This window comes from Indicator indicator, chromosome 14 (assembly GCF_027791375.1).
Source record: "Indicator indicator isolate 239-I01 chromosome 14, UM_Iind_1.1, whole genome shotgun sequence".
In the NCBI taxonomy this organism is placed as follows: domain Eukaryota; kingdom Metazoa; phylum Chordata; class Aves; order Piciformes; family Indicatoridae; genus Indicator; species Indicator indicator.
In genome coordinates, this window is record NC_072023.1 from 15,222,248 (window position 1) to 15,237,005 (window position 14,758).

General features: G+C 41.3%; 1 protein-coding gene across 1 annotated transcript in view; it reads left to right on the forward strand.

Annotated features, from left to right (window-relative positions):
- Positions 1-13,425, forward strand: part of CREB3L2 (cAMP responsive element binding protein 3 like 2) — a 75,663-nt gene extending 62,238 nt beyond the window's left edge. Inside the window, exons 5-12 of the mRNA XM_054386695.1 lie at positions 266-447; positions 1,090-1,236; positions 2,219-2,277; positions 3,617-3,685; positions 10,567-10,666; positions 11,297-11,423; positions 12,074-12,299; positions 13,235-13,425. Coding sequence (XP_054242670.1) covers positions 266-447; positions 1,090-1,236; positions 2,219-2,277; positions 3,617-3,685; positions 10,567-10,666; positions 11,297-11,423; positions 12,074-12,299; positions 13,235-13,310 — 986 coding nt within the window. The 3' untranslated portion in view covers positions 13,311-13,425. The remainder of the gene's footprint in view (positions 1-265; positions 448-1,089; positions 1,237-2,218; positions 2,278-3,616; positions 3,686-10,566; positions 10,667-11,296; positions 11,424-12,073; positions 12,300-13,234) is intronic.
- The last annotated feature ends 1,333 nt before the right edge of the window (positions 13,426-14,758 follow it).

Consider the following 14,758-nt stretch of genomic DNA (forward strand, 5'->3'; position numbering starts at 1 on the left):
AAAACAGCTGAAGTATAGGTAGAAATAACTGGAGCATATGTGCAGAGCCCTGTTTTGTCTGTTGAACCTAAAGATAGCTGCTGTGTTACATTCCTCCCTTGGAGACCTGCATGATCTGAAAGTCTTCCAACTTGCCACTTCTAGTTGATCCATTTTTTAGCAGGCAGTCCTAGTCTTGAAAACTGGGTGGTGGTGGTGGTGGCTCTAGTGGAAATTTAAATTAGCAGCTCAAAGCCTTGTGTTCTATGTCTCTCTTGGCATTTAGCAGTGGATCCTCTGCATTTGCCTCCAACCCCTCCCAGCAGCCATGGCAGTGACTCTGAAGGAGGGCAGAGCCCGGTTAGATCGCTCCCTCCTTCAAGCCCAATCCAGCTACAAGCCACAGCTAAAGTGACATCTCGCACAGCTTCAGCGCTCTCCAATTCCCCTCTTCTGACTGCACCACATGTAAGTTGGGCTAGCTTTTTCCAGCATCCATACATCTGTTTCCCTTTTTATATATTTTTTTTAATTTATTTTGCATTTTTGATGTGGATTTGTAACTTTCTGTTGTTCTTGAGATGGTCAAATCTGCAGATCCAGTAATTTTTCTCACTAGTCTGTTCTGTTCCAACAGAGAACATTGTGTGCCTCTCTTCTAAGTTGAGACCAGGTTCAGCAGTGTTAATAGGTTTCTCCTGCCGTGGATTATGTTTTGCATTGGGGCCCAGCCCTCATGGATTAACCTGTCCCTAGTAGAACTGCATCTGTCCTTTTGTCTTGTGGGAATCAAGTAGTGATCTTTAGGGAAGGATTTTCAGTAGAGCTTCTCATTTGTCTCTTTCCCTGTTTGAGCCATGGGAAGTTTTACTGTTAGCTGGGCTAAGAACAACTGTTTTGGGAAAATCCTGTCTCAGAGGTTCAGTCTCAGAATGGAAGCTCTCTAAAAGGTCTTCCCCTTCCACACATTCCCAGTTGAAGGAGGCTGCTTTTTTAGTAGGCAGAGTCCTTTCTGAAGTGGGAGAACTGTTGCCTCTATGCCCTGGCACCCTTTTCTCTAGGACTGTGTGCACTTACTGTTGTATTATTTCATTTCTATGACACCTGCAGAAATTGCAGGGGACTGGCCCACTCATCCTGACAGAAGAGGAGAAGAGGACGCTGATAGCAGAGGGGTACCCAATCCCTACCAAACTGCCCCTGACAAAAGCAGAGGAGAAGGTGCTGAAGAAAATCCGCAGGAAAATCAAGAACAAGGTAAATGTTAGTTAGTTTTGCTGGGTAATACCTACTCCTCTTTTTAAAAAAAGCTGCAACAATTCTGCAGTAGTGGTCTGTGGTACTGTTGAATGCTGTGAGATGTCTTTTAATAAAGTATTTTTTTTTATTCCTAAATGCATCCATCAAATGTCACTGTGCCACTATGCCCTCGTTTAGGTAATTACCTGACACATCAACAATTGAGTAGTTTGCAAGCAGGGTGTTGAGTTGCTGTTGCTTGACTGCATTTTAAAAACAATACAGTCCTACCCTTATGGAAGGAAAAGACCTCTGCATTCTTCCCATGGTGATGAAGGTGTTCTTTTCCTCTGCTTCATGTTTTAAGATCTGATTGTGTATTTCAGTGCCCTGGTCTTTTGATCACTGAATTCCATGACCTTTACAGGAGTGGTTCATACAAATGTGAAATGCTCGATGAGTCTTAGCTTTCTTTTAACATGGGGAAGAGCCTAGTGATAAGGGAGGAAAGCCTGGTATCTAGGGGATATTAACACATTTTTGAAGGTTAATGCATTGTGTTACTGATTTTGCAGACAGAGCAACTAATTCACTTACATTTGACTTGTTGTTCAGCAGGACATGCCGAGTCTTTTTCTACAAAGCTACTTTGTAGCGCATGCATGGGGTTTTTGTCTCCCAGGTGCAGGGCAGTGTCCTGGGATCAACTTTTTAGTATCTGTCCTAGGATATCCTCTCCAGATGAATCTGATTTACTTTTTAAGGTTAGTTCTGTAAGAGCAAGGAATGATCTTTTTCCTGTGACTGAGAGGAGCAGTCTTGCTTCAGGATGCGGAAACAGATCAAGTCAGTACTTTGCTTACGAGGAATAGAAATGAGAACAGCTTGGAGGCTTGAATTTAATAATGTCAGGGCTTTTTACCAGTTTATTATTTCATCCCTGATCCTTTTTTTTTTTTTTCTATGCAAATATTTGGTGTTTTTCTTGCTTTTTCCTTAGATCTCTGCCCAGGAAAGTAGAAGAAAAAAGAAAGAATACATGGACAGTCTGGAAAAAAAGTAAGGCCAGCCTCCTTCCTGTTTCAAGTGGGCCAATAGCACGAGTTGCTGGACTGGGAAGGGATCCAGTTGTTGATGCTGGGACCGGTAGTGCACGTAGTGCCAGCTGCCATCTTGTGGTTAGGACTTAGAAAAGTCCCTTCTGCTCCTAGGAGTGCTGGGGTGCTGCAGTCATAACTGTCCCTATCAGCAACACGTCACCAACGTGCCAGAAAGACTTGAAACCTGAAATAAAGAAAGACCCATCTGCTATTGGTCTCCCCATCATGCAACTCTATTGCCCTAGTAGGTAGACAGTGTCCAGGAAAAGGTGGATTCATAGTGTATATATTCTGTCTTCTGGGACAGATGAAGACGTAAATAGGAAGTGGGTGAGTCAGGACTGCCAGGGAAAGAAAATAAGCAGGACTCGGGAAAACGGCATGTGACCCATCGACTTCATGAGTGGGAAGGAGCCAAACCCCCACTTAGTGGTGTAATCCCCTGCAATCTTTCAGCAGACAAGTATTCTAGTATTTCTGTTTTGCACTTCACCAGAGGGATCTGTAAAACCCCTTGCACCATCTTTGGTGAATATCCTTGATGCAGTTCCCTTTTTTTTTTTTTTAACTCTTTATGGATGAGTCTTGCTTTATCTGAGTTACTTTTGTACATACCGATACCAAAGCTATTTCCATTTACCTTTCTCCTTCTTGAGGCTATTCTGACTAGTCAATATTTATCTTTTAATGAGTCCCACATTTTTACTCGGGTCTCTTATTTGGCATGTCATATGATAATCAGCTTTAGTTTAGGAGGTTTCCAGGAGCTGTGTGGAAATGAGCACGCTCTTGGGAATTAATTTGGTTTATCAGGCTCTGTAAACTTGAAATTCCAGGGTCTGATTTCAGAAGTACAGCATTTGCCAAGTTGCTTGATGCCACACACTAGTAGTGAAACGCACACTTTGAACACCTTTGCACAAAATACTTGCTAACAACATAAATACTGCACATTCTGTGACTTTTAAAGTACCTGTTGCGTGGCCTGCTACCCAGAGAAAGTCTGTGTGGAGTCTCTACTGTGTCTGTTTCAGGAGGCAAATAGTAGTTGCAGCCCATCCTGAAGGAGCTGCATCTGCTGGGGTGTAGTTGAGCACTTTAAGCAGGTGCCCCAGAGTTACTAGTATCTTTTGCAATGCCTTTTACACCATGAAGTATGATTAAAGAGTATGACTAAAGCTCTTTGGTGTAACTTTTCATTAAATGCAGCAAGATCACAGAGCTCTTAGTGAAAGCAAGTTTGAGAAATGACTGATTTTTTTTTTTTTTACATTCCTTTTTCTTTGTGCTGTCTCCAGGGTTGAGACTTGTTCAAATGAAAATAGTGAGCTACGTAAGAAGGTTGAAGTCCTGGAGAATACTAACAGGTACAGTATGAAGGAAATAAAACCATAGCACGATATTGCAGTGAAAGGTGAAAATCTGGAAGGTAAGAGAGTTGAAATGTGAAGAGTAGCTCAATCTGGTCTGGTTAATGTCAAAGAAAGATGAGGAAGGCCTGTTATCCTGACTGCAGTGTGAGGTAAAGCCTGGAGACTAATGTCAGGTCTTAAACTGTCTCACTAGTCTGAGATGTGCTTGAGAAGCCTTTTAGCGCTCTGAGTTCTTCCACTGCCCAAAGAAAATCGTTAGTGATACATAACAAACAAAAAAAACACAGCCCAAGTCTCCAAGTGGTCTTTATTTAGTGATAGACTGTCTTGAGAGGAGGCTTGGATGTGGAGCGTGACACTTCCAGAAATTACAGTGCTGAAGCTCAAGAGTCATTATTAGTTCCTTCTGCGCTACTAGATGTTCTTGCATTTATTGTGAACCCTTCTAACCATGTCCCATTCCAGAATTTCCTTGCTTTGGAGAGGGAAAATAAACTTGCTACTTCATTTCTGAAGAAAAGGGTGACTCAGAAGTGGCTTTATCAAAGGATACATGGCAGAAAATATTGAATTGATGAGCTTTTAATTGGATGTTAGCTAGGAGTAGAGTGTCAGTCATGGCTTAAGCTAGGTAATTTCTCAAATGATGGCACATTCCAATGGGTAGGTACTAGATAAGCACACTGTTAACCCCTTCTAGTATTTGTATCTAGTATCTAGTATTTACATCTAGTATTTGATATCAAATACTAGATATATTGTATCTAGTATTTGATGGTTGAATATTACTATTGAAAAGGATAGTAGCACCGAAATGTGGGAGGAAGCTGGGTTTTCAAGATAAGGCTCACCATCATGGAAAATGGCCCTAGAACTTGTCTGGCAGCCAGTGTATTGCTAAGTGAGTGGCATGTGTTGTTTCTAAACTCCGGATCCAATCTCTAATTTCATGGAGCCAGACCCTGCAGCACTGTAATTTGCTGGAGAGTGTCTCCCACACACTGCTCATGCATAAAGACATCTGCTGCTTGTTTGGAGAGAGCCAAGCCATTTCTGTGCCTGTTGTATTTTCCTCCAGGGTTTTACATAAAAGAACCCTGAGTTGTTCTTTAGATGTGGAGAAGGATTTTCTCTCCCAGGATCGGTCCCAAAAGGTGCTGCAGTCAGCTGCTCTAAGGGAAGGTGAAGTTGTGGATGGACCACTCAGGGGCAACATGCAGTCAAGCCCAGAGCTGTTCTCTCCAGTTCAGCTAAATTTGGCCACTTGCTTTCATGTTGTTGTGGATTCAGCCAAAAGAGTAGCTTTGAGGTATTGCCCATCCTTTTAGAAAGGACCTTTAGCATCTTTGCTATTTGATGACCTTAATTCTCTCATGCTAAATGCTCTGAAAATATTCACCTAAGTGATATTATCTCCAAATCCTTTATACTGTAGGCATATGGGATGAGTTGCATTGTTGTCTTCCCTCTACAACAGCATCAATATTGATTTGTAATCTCCTGCAGAGAAGCAGATATTCCTGACCCTCTGTGCAGAAATTCTTTAATTCACGGTGATGCTGTTTTGTCTGTTTAGATACAAAATCTATCTAAAATCTGTTAAGGCTTCAAATTGAAGTACTGAGAAATTTGTAAAAGTGCACATTATGGTGGTTTTTTTTTTTCCACCTTAAGTCCAAAGAGCCACTTTTCTTATTTAAGGTATAATTATGCAACTCTCTTGTTGAGAGAATGGTTCCAGGCCCTTGTTTAATGTACATTATCTACTTCCTACAGTGAATTCAAAATGTCTGGTTTCCTCATTTGCTCAGAGCCTTGATTTGGCATCAAGAAACTGTTCAAATGTTTCAGAACTTGTCTTCACAGCATCCTATATCTGATACTTCCATGTCCTAGGTACAGTCAGGAGTCAAAGTTCAAAGCAGTGATGGTCAAAATTATGAAGTATCACTTTATCCTTGGATGCCCAGTTTTATATGTTTAGGGCTTCATTTTCCAAAGTACCTAGTACACAGTCACAAACACATGAATCTTATTTAAAAGGCCCAAATCAGAGCCCCAGGTTCCTTTATTTGTATTCCATGCAGTAAAAAATAAAGACATTTTTGAAGGTATTATCTAAAAGTAGCTCTATAAACATTACAGATGCTCTTCTATGTACAAGTGGAAGAAAGATAAAAGGAAAATAAGAGCTGTGGGATATTCATACATTCAAGTGTAGATGAAGACAAAGTTGGATTTTTGCCGTGTAAAAAGAAAATTAGGCTTTTACTGCTTGCCTAGAAGTTCATGCACATGTATGTGCTGTTAGTCAGTCTCAGATTTTTGTAGTCTGTCTGGAGTTGATAGGGACTGAAGGGCGATTTCTAAAATGTACAACTGTTGAACAGCAGTTTCAGTATGTGCAATTAGTTTTTTAGAGCATGTTACTCTATATATAGAACACATTTGCACAGACAGATACCTAAGACTTCAGGGAAACCCTGCTTGCATTTCAAAATCTGGCTCCAAACCATGGTAACACTAGAATTTCTTCTGGTAAAAATGTTCCTACATTATTCTGAGAAAGAAGAAAAAAATTAGAACAATCTTGCCCTGAGAGCCTACCTTAGCCTGAAATTCTGGATCTGAAAAGTCATAATGTAAAAGGTGCAAGTGTGGTCAAAAAATTTACCTGCAGAAGCATCTTCCTGGACATTCATGCACCTTAAAAGGCAAGGCAGAAGGCTGGGGATCAAGATGCAGGGGAGTTCTTAATTCTTGTTACTCTGAGTGGGTGACTGCAGCAGTTTTGCCATCGTTAGTATTAGAACACTAGCATATGTTTCCTCTCTTAATTTATGTGACTCAGTCTCTTAAAAGAAACCCATCCAAATTCCTTTCTAGGCAGTTTTCTCAAAGCCAAGGCAGCACATTATTACTTGCATATCTGTTATGTCTGGTAGCCACAAGCAGGCAGGGTTTCATTGGTTTCAATAGCATCTGAATGTATGAGGCACTGCTGTCTTTGAAAGCAAAAGCAGTGAGAAGAAGTTGGCATCAAGAGTTGAAGTAACTTCTGCCATTCACCGAGAAGTCCTCATCCACTCATGTTTTGGCACTGGGACCAAAGGCAGAAACTGCCAGTTGTCTGAGAGGTTAAATACAGTCTCTGACATCAGCATTGTCTAGCTGGGAGATGCTGCTAGTTGGGCTTTCAGACACTATTGAAACATTTGGTACTGTGTATAACATATCAGAAGTACTTCTGCTTTGCACTTTTGTTGAGTCTGTATTTATTAATATAGTGATCACTTTTTCTGGAGAAATGATAGACAAAGGTTCCAATTAGCATATAGTTGAGAGTGTCACACATGGACAATACACAGAAATAGCTGTTAGAGCTGCAGGGATGGAAAAATGATCTCCACTCTGACAGGAACCTAAAAGGCCATTTGGGTGTTCATTCTGTTTCTCATGCATCCACTCAAGCTATTGTTGCAACTTCCAGTTATCTAAAGATAAGTTGCATATCAGGCTAACCCACCGAGGGTTTATCAGCATCAAAGCTGCTAGACCACCATGACAGCTTTGGAGTGACTCCTTGTTTTCAAAGCAGCAGGACAGTGAGTTTTATGCTGAAACACCTTTGATGAAAAATTGCTAGATTTTTTTCTTTGTAATTCAAATGAAGAAAAAGTGGGGTTTTTTTCTCTTTTGAGGTAGTTTAGTATTACAGTGAAAGCCTTACGTTGGCATTTGCTCTCTTTCCTACAAATTGGACAGGCAGAGAAGGAATGTTTGTGTGGAGTTGGAAGAGAGCATGTTTTTTCTCTCTTTATCAAAGTTGAGTTTTGTTCCTCACAAAGTAGATAAATTATCTGAAAGATCTTGATCAAAAAAAACCAGTGTTTGGTGTCCCCTGGAAGCTGTCTTTTGCTTTGTTTAAATCAATGTTACATTTTAAACATGAATATTGAATTGAAGAAGCCTCCCAGGTGGCTAGGTCCTGAAGTGACAATTTTTTTTTTCCTTAATCAAAGTGTCCCTGGAAGCAGAGGGTAAGCCTTGACTTGTTCTTTACTTTGGTAGTGAAAGGGACTTTTCTGAAGATGACTATATGAATGCACACAAAAGTAAGACATCACAGGCAGAGTGGATCTGCTGGCATCATGTGGAAGGGAGAGCAGGAGTCTTCAGTCACTTTACAGCTTTCCTATGAGGTGCTTCCCATGGCAGCAAAAAGAGTGAAAGCTCGTTCACACCTCCTACAGAGGTGACCCTCTAATTGAATATCACTGGGAAATGTGTCAGACAGTGAAAATAATTCCTGTGGGTGCAAATCCCTTTATGCACACTGATTTGGGATTGCATTTTCTCTTGTTAGGGTTTTGCCATAGGCAGTGTGTTTCACTAAAAGCATTAGTGGCCTTCTTGCTGCTGTTTAGAGGGGGAGCATCTTAGTTCAACTTAAGTCCCTGTTCTCCAGAGTGGAGTGCTGCTGCTTTTCCTTCTCTTAGTCCAGGTAATCCTTACAGCCATCAATAACAATGAAGGCAGCTTTTGCATGTGAAAGAAGATCTTTTGACCTCAGAATCCAGTCTTGCACCATTCCAGAGTGAAATAGAGAATAAAAGTATCAAGGAGTGCCCCATTTTGGTGAAGGCAGGGTAAACTGGTATCATCTTTGAACAAACAAACTTGTTTATTGCTTATGCTCTTGCTCTGAGTTTGAAAATGCCTGTAACCTGTCACTTCCCAACACTGAGTCCTTGTCTGTTGAGAAGGCAGTATCTGTACTCAAACAGATAAGTGACTTGAAGGAGAAAAACATTTTATGTGAAGAGGGTAAATAAGATGGGGAATGAATCTTCCTCTATTGTATAGGAGTCTTCAGAATACCTGCATAACTACACTTTCCAAAAGGGAAGTGTTTTGGGATCAGGTCCCTGGGCCCCCTCTGCCCAGCATGTATTTTAAATTGGACACAAAAAGGCAGAGGTGAGCAAAATGAGGAGATCTGCCTCTTACCTGTTGATTTCCTCACTGCCCATTAGCTGTTTCCTCACTGACAGCTGCACAAAAAGTGACAAGAATGGTCAGGTGGGGCAGGAGGAGGCGGGCTGCTTCCTCCTTGCTCTGCAGAGCTGTTCTGTCAAGCCCAATGACTGAAACGGGAAAGATTTAGTCTTCTATAATAGCACAGATATTAGAGGGCTAAAAAGACATTGCTGTATAACACAGCTGGTGCTATATGGTGCAAATACTGCATCCAGCATGTTCTTTGATGGAAATATACCATGTATGCAAGTTTTTGCATAACCTGTGATGTCAGGAGGAGCTGGGGAGAAATGCAGAAGGGAGCAGGGAATTAGGATGGTTTCATTTACGTGGTGGGCAGTGTTTTTATTTTTTGGTTTGCTTATGATCTCCCTGGAGAATAAAGGACTGAATTAGATGAATTCATTTTCTTTTTTTAAACACTGAGTTGCAGAATAAACCATGCTCTCAAGAGCATGCAAGATATCCTTCCTTAATAAGTTTAGAAGGATCTGCTGGCCCAAATAAATCTGTGCTATGAGCATGCCTTGTGCTCATTTCAGAATGCATTCCTGAAGTCCTTGAATTCATTAAACCCTAATTAGCAGTGAGCATTGATGATTAAAAAAATCTATAATAATAGGCAGACCTGTGTATATTGAGCTGTGAAGGCACCTCTGGGTCTGTCCTACAATTAGCTTTTAGCCAGTTTGATCTTAAAATAATCCTTCTATTTTCTCTTACATCCTGACCTTGCCTCTTGCTTTAGCATTTGACATCACAGCCTCCAAAGCTATTGCCTGGAATTTTGTTGGAGTTATTCTCTGCGATAGGATTGTGAGACTTAGAGGAGAAGTGTAAAGTTGGAAACAAACAGCAAATTTGACATCTTGGTACAAAATTATACTCTATTTTTGTTGAGGACAGGCATTTGGGTTGCTTCTTGTCTGTTAAAAAGACTTAATGAAAACAAAATGAAAACTACTGTGAAACTTTGAAAATACTGTATTCAGCATACTTTGAGATAATTTTCCATTTAAATGAGTAATACCCTGTCTGTAGTAACTGATGATACAGCCAGAAAGAGGAATAATATCCTTCTGGTCTAGGACTATTGACTCAAACCACAAGAAAATTGCTGTTGTGGATGGGACCTCAGACAGACATAGAGCAGCCACTTAAAGCATCTGTGATTTTTGACAACTCCTGGAAGATTTAGCAAACAGCAGTAAAGTGCTTTATTTAATAAATTAATTTGAGAAATGGAATCTGTGTCTGTGCCTGACTTTAAGGCCTTCTCTTTGAAAGTGGTCCAGCATGTGGTCCCAACTCCTGTACAGCAAGCTTTTAGAAAAAGGAGGTAGCTGGGTAGCTCTACCACCAGGTAGTGCAATTATAAGCCTGCTTCTGCTCCTTTTCAAGTAATGGTGAAACTGCTGCTGTGTTCAAGACAGTGAATCAGGTTGTACGTGCACCTGGTCACCTGCATGTGACCATTCATTTGTTTGTACACATTCAGTTGTTTGTACACTTACCAGAACCATTTCTTGTAGAAAAACCGAAAACACAATTTTTATTTATAAGAGCTTTCTTGAAAAGTACTAAAGAAGTAATTCTTTAGGGATATAAGTGAGGGAAAGGCAAAGATCCTTTTGAAAGTTCCAGTGTTAATATATGTAAAAACTTTGTAAAATTAAAAATATTCCTTGCTACTGACTTCAAGGAGAGGACTTTAACTATCTGTACCTTTTCATAAATGCCTTATTATTGCCAGGTGTGGAAGTTGAAGCAAAAAGCTATTTAACCAGCAAGTAAATCAGGGTGTGTGATGCTTTTCTGTTGTGTTTGCTTTCCAGAACACTTCTGCAGCAGTTGCAGAGACTCCAAGCCATGGTTGCTGGAAGAGTGTCCCGTTCATGTAAGGCAGCTAGCACCCAGACAGGGACCTGTCTTATGGTGAGTGTCCCTAAAACTGGGAATTGTAGGGGAATGACAATCTCTTTACACTGCTCAAGGGTATATTCCTTGTCCTTCAAAGCCCCTCACTTGCAAATTCTCAGATTGGAAAACTTCTCTTCATAATTTGATGCTTAATTTTGAGGTGGGTGAGACTCCTGGCTGGTAAACTCCTTGCACTCAGCTACAAGGTTCCTTTGTACTAGTGCTATAAATTGATGGAAATTATTTTCAAGGCCTAAATTGTTCTCCTATTCCGTCAGCCTCTCTGTCATTTTGAAGCAACACTGGGGCCAACAGCAGAAATAGCCTTGGAAATTCCCAGCAGCACCTGTAAAGCACAGGTGGTGGTTCTGTTGGCTTTTCAACTCTGGGTGTAATTAAGATTACAGGCCAAAATGGTGCAAGACATGGAAAACAAACTCCAGCATTGAAGTCTGCCCTTTAAAACACTGAATTGTTATTTGTGCATTCCTTTGCTAAGAAACACTGCATGTAGTGATGGAAATAGTTTTTCAAAACAAATAATTTGAGGCTATCAGATCTGTTTTGTGTTGATTCTTAGTTTTAATGTGTGCATGTGGGCCAGGAGTTATTGCACTTACCTCTTCTGCATTGTCCTTTTGCCAGATGGTGGTGCTGTGCTTTGCAGTAGTTTTTGGCAGCTTCTCTCAAACCTATGGGCCATATCCTTCAGCTACAAAGATGGTGTTGCCCAGGCAGCATTCCTCACCAGAGTCCTACACAGACTCCATTGGTAAGTGACAATGACCCCAGTCTTGCTCACAGCTTGGTTGTGTTTCAGCACTTGTTTTCCACTCCCATCCTTAGCCCTCTCCTTAAGCACTTCTTGCTTTTGGGCCATTCCTTGATATACTTTTGTCTTTCAAAGGATAGCTTGGCAAGCTGTTCTGGTGGCAGCAGACTTCACAGACACAGGCAAAGCCCTTCCCCATTAGCATGTTCAGAACTTCTGTTTAAAGCAGATTTTTTTACTGTTTGTGAAACTAAAGCTTGTGATCTGTAAAAGGCAGAAGGATTTCTACTTGGTAGCAAATGATCATACTGTTAAAAACACACAGCTGATACCAGCTTATGCATCCCTTGCTAGTGTCAAGAAAGCATCCAAGGACTGGGTAGAAACAGTGTTATATACCTGTAATGAACCAGTTGCCTTCAGTGTGTATTGTCAAAGGGATTGTCTAATTTGGGTCTTGTTTTGTGAGTAATTCAGAGCTGGACCATTGCTGTGATGTGTTTCCTCAGGTATCAGATTAGCAATGAATCACTATGAAAAGGCTTTTGCAGTTTTATTTCTGCTCTGGTAGTTTCCATTTCCTGAAATAACCAGGGCTGTTCTCTGAGATGCCTGTTTCTCATCTCTTTGCCTTCTGTCTTTGTATACAGTGAGGTCAAGGAGTCTGCTAATTTATGAAGAGCCTCACCAACTAGAGGAGTCGTCGAGCCCGATCTCCTTTGCAGATCGCAATGACAGGCAAGCAGACACCTCAAAGTACACAGCACTGTCCCTGGAAGCCGTGCCTGGGACACAGCAGGATGATATCATGCAGTTCACAATAGCCAATGAGACAATGCTAGAGAAATCGGTGTTGCTGGGCCTGCAGCAGCACAGGTGAGTGCAGGGTGGGCTGCTTGTCATATGGGTGTTCAGTGTCACTGTCATTTGTGTCTGCAGGCCAGTGGTAACGCTATAGGCTCAGCTATGGTATTCATGCAAAACATAAATTAGGAGTTTGGTTGCTATCTGGAGAGCTTGTAGGCAAAGTTATTGTTATTCTGGAGAAGTGATTGCAACAATATTGTAGTAGTACAGCTACCAAGCTCAGTGGCTCTGCCAGAAAACTAACCCCTGTAAGCCTTTTAGTTGTGCTTACCCACTTTAAGCACTTACTTCTGTATCTCCTAAAGTAATAAGCTTTTGCCAATTGAGTGGATGTGTAAGGCTGTGACTCGCTGGGATTTCTATGAGGTTAGGGTGTGAAGAGCTAGAGCTTCTCACAGCACTGATCAGACTAAAGCATTGGTTGAAAAGTTTGCAAGACTCAGTCTTAAGAGACAGACCTGTAAAGTTATCTGAACTACTTAACACAGAGCTCCTTCCTAATGTTTATTTATTTGCCAGGATAATGTATGGTTTGGGAGCTCTGCAAAGAGAAAGGTTAACTGGTTTAAATGTGTGTGTGCAGTTTTCTTTCCACTCTACTTTTTGTTGTCCTGCCACTATTCTGTTGGCCCAAGTCTTATCTCTGCTAAAAAGCAATAGAAAGCACAGCAAAGAGTGGAGAGAGGGATTTGGTTTGGTAGCAAGCTATTCAGAGGGCTAGAATGAGCCATATCACCCCAGGCATGCCTTCTGAGATCTCATGTCAGTTATACCTAGAACCAGAGATGACCAGTTCAGTATGTTGCTATACTTCAGCTAACAAGCACCTGGTAAATACTGAGTATCTTTTCAGCATTAGGCAGTTCACACAGAATATGTATCTTTTAAAATGACTGTGAGCATTAACCTTGGTTGTTTTGTTTTTTTTTTTTTGTTCCCTGCAGAGTCAACTCCGAACTAGAAGGAAATGAAACACTGAAGATAATTGAAATAGATAGAAGAGTCAATGCCACCTCTTAAAAATAAAAAAAAAGCCTTTTTTCTTGACTACCCTCTTTCCCACATATTTTCAACCAAAGTCCCCTTGACTTGTCATCCCCAGTGAACCAAAGCACAAAAGAGAGGGAGTACAACTTCTTCATTGACTAGTGAGGCTGTGACTGCAGATGGGATTTCTTGTCTTTGTAACTCCCTTCCTCTCTTCACACACAGTCGTTGTCTTTGCTTTTGTTCCTCTCCTGGCTATAATACTGCAAGGGCAGGATTGAATTATAATGGCAGATGATGCCAGCAGTGTGCCAGTGACTGCTGGGTGTGTGTGCCTGCAGCCACAGACATTCTGTAAAAGAGTAAAATATGCAAAACTGATGGGAGCATGTGGGTGACAGGCTTCCTGGGAGAAGCTAATTGAAAGAAAGAGAAGGTGCAGTGTGATGCTGCCCATAATCTAGACACAGCTCTGTGCCTGCTGTTCAACAGCACTTTGTGGGGACTGAGAAGCATGTAGCCCTCTTCTGAAGAGACAAGAAAGGACCCTGATACTGCTGAGTTAGCAGCACAGGCACAAGAGGAGTGAGCAATGATGCTGCTGAATTGTTCTCTCCTAGCTCTTTGTCTTCTCCCTTCCAGCCTTTTTATGCTTCCACCCTCGTGGAATTCAAGCAAAGATCAGTTGCTGTCTTGTCACGCTTTGTGGGGAAAATTACAGTAGTTTAACTAAATCTGTTTAGAAAGCAGGTTTGTTAAATTTATGCAATGCTTTGGATGGATGTCTTGTAGTCTGCTTAGGGCTAATTTGTTTAGCTGAAATCAGTTCCTTCCCAAGAAACTAAATCAGTGTAAGGCTCAAACCAGAAGTGCCTGTTGAGAGGACCATATGGATTTAATTTATTGGCTTCCAGATGCATTGATAGAATTTCTCATGCAGACCTGGTCTTAGATTGTCTTATGTTTTATTTTCCTTGACATCTTCCTGTTACTGTTGTAAATAGTATTTATTAGCTTTGCAAAATTTTGTTCAGCCAGTCGCAACGAAGAGAACTGAGCTTCCCTAACCCTGCAAATGGTCTGGGCAGACTCTGAAATCAGACACACATGTATCACTGAATACCCACTTCTTCCCCAAGACTTGAATTGCCCTAAAATAAAGCCACGTGGCTTATCTTTTTCTTACCTCCTTTTCCAGAAACGTGTTCTTAGACCAACTGCTTAGCTGAGAAGATAAGGGATATAGGTAGCCCCAGCTAGGCACAGTTCAGGCCTGGAGGTGGTAGATAATGCATTAAATGTATGGCAAGACAGCCTCTGACATGAGGGACTGTTAGGTGGGAAACAAGGCAAAAGAGGGACGAGATTGGCACATAGGGAACTGAAGTGACTGACCCAGGCTCAGTGGAAAAGCCAAGATCAGGTCTGATCCTGGTCCAGTACTCTTCTCTGTGCTTTGTTTCCTCTCTGCCCTGTGTAAC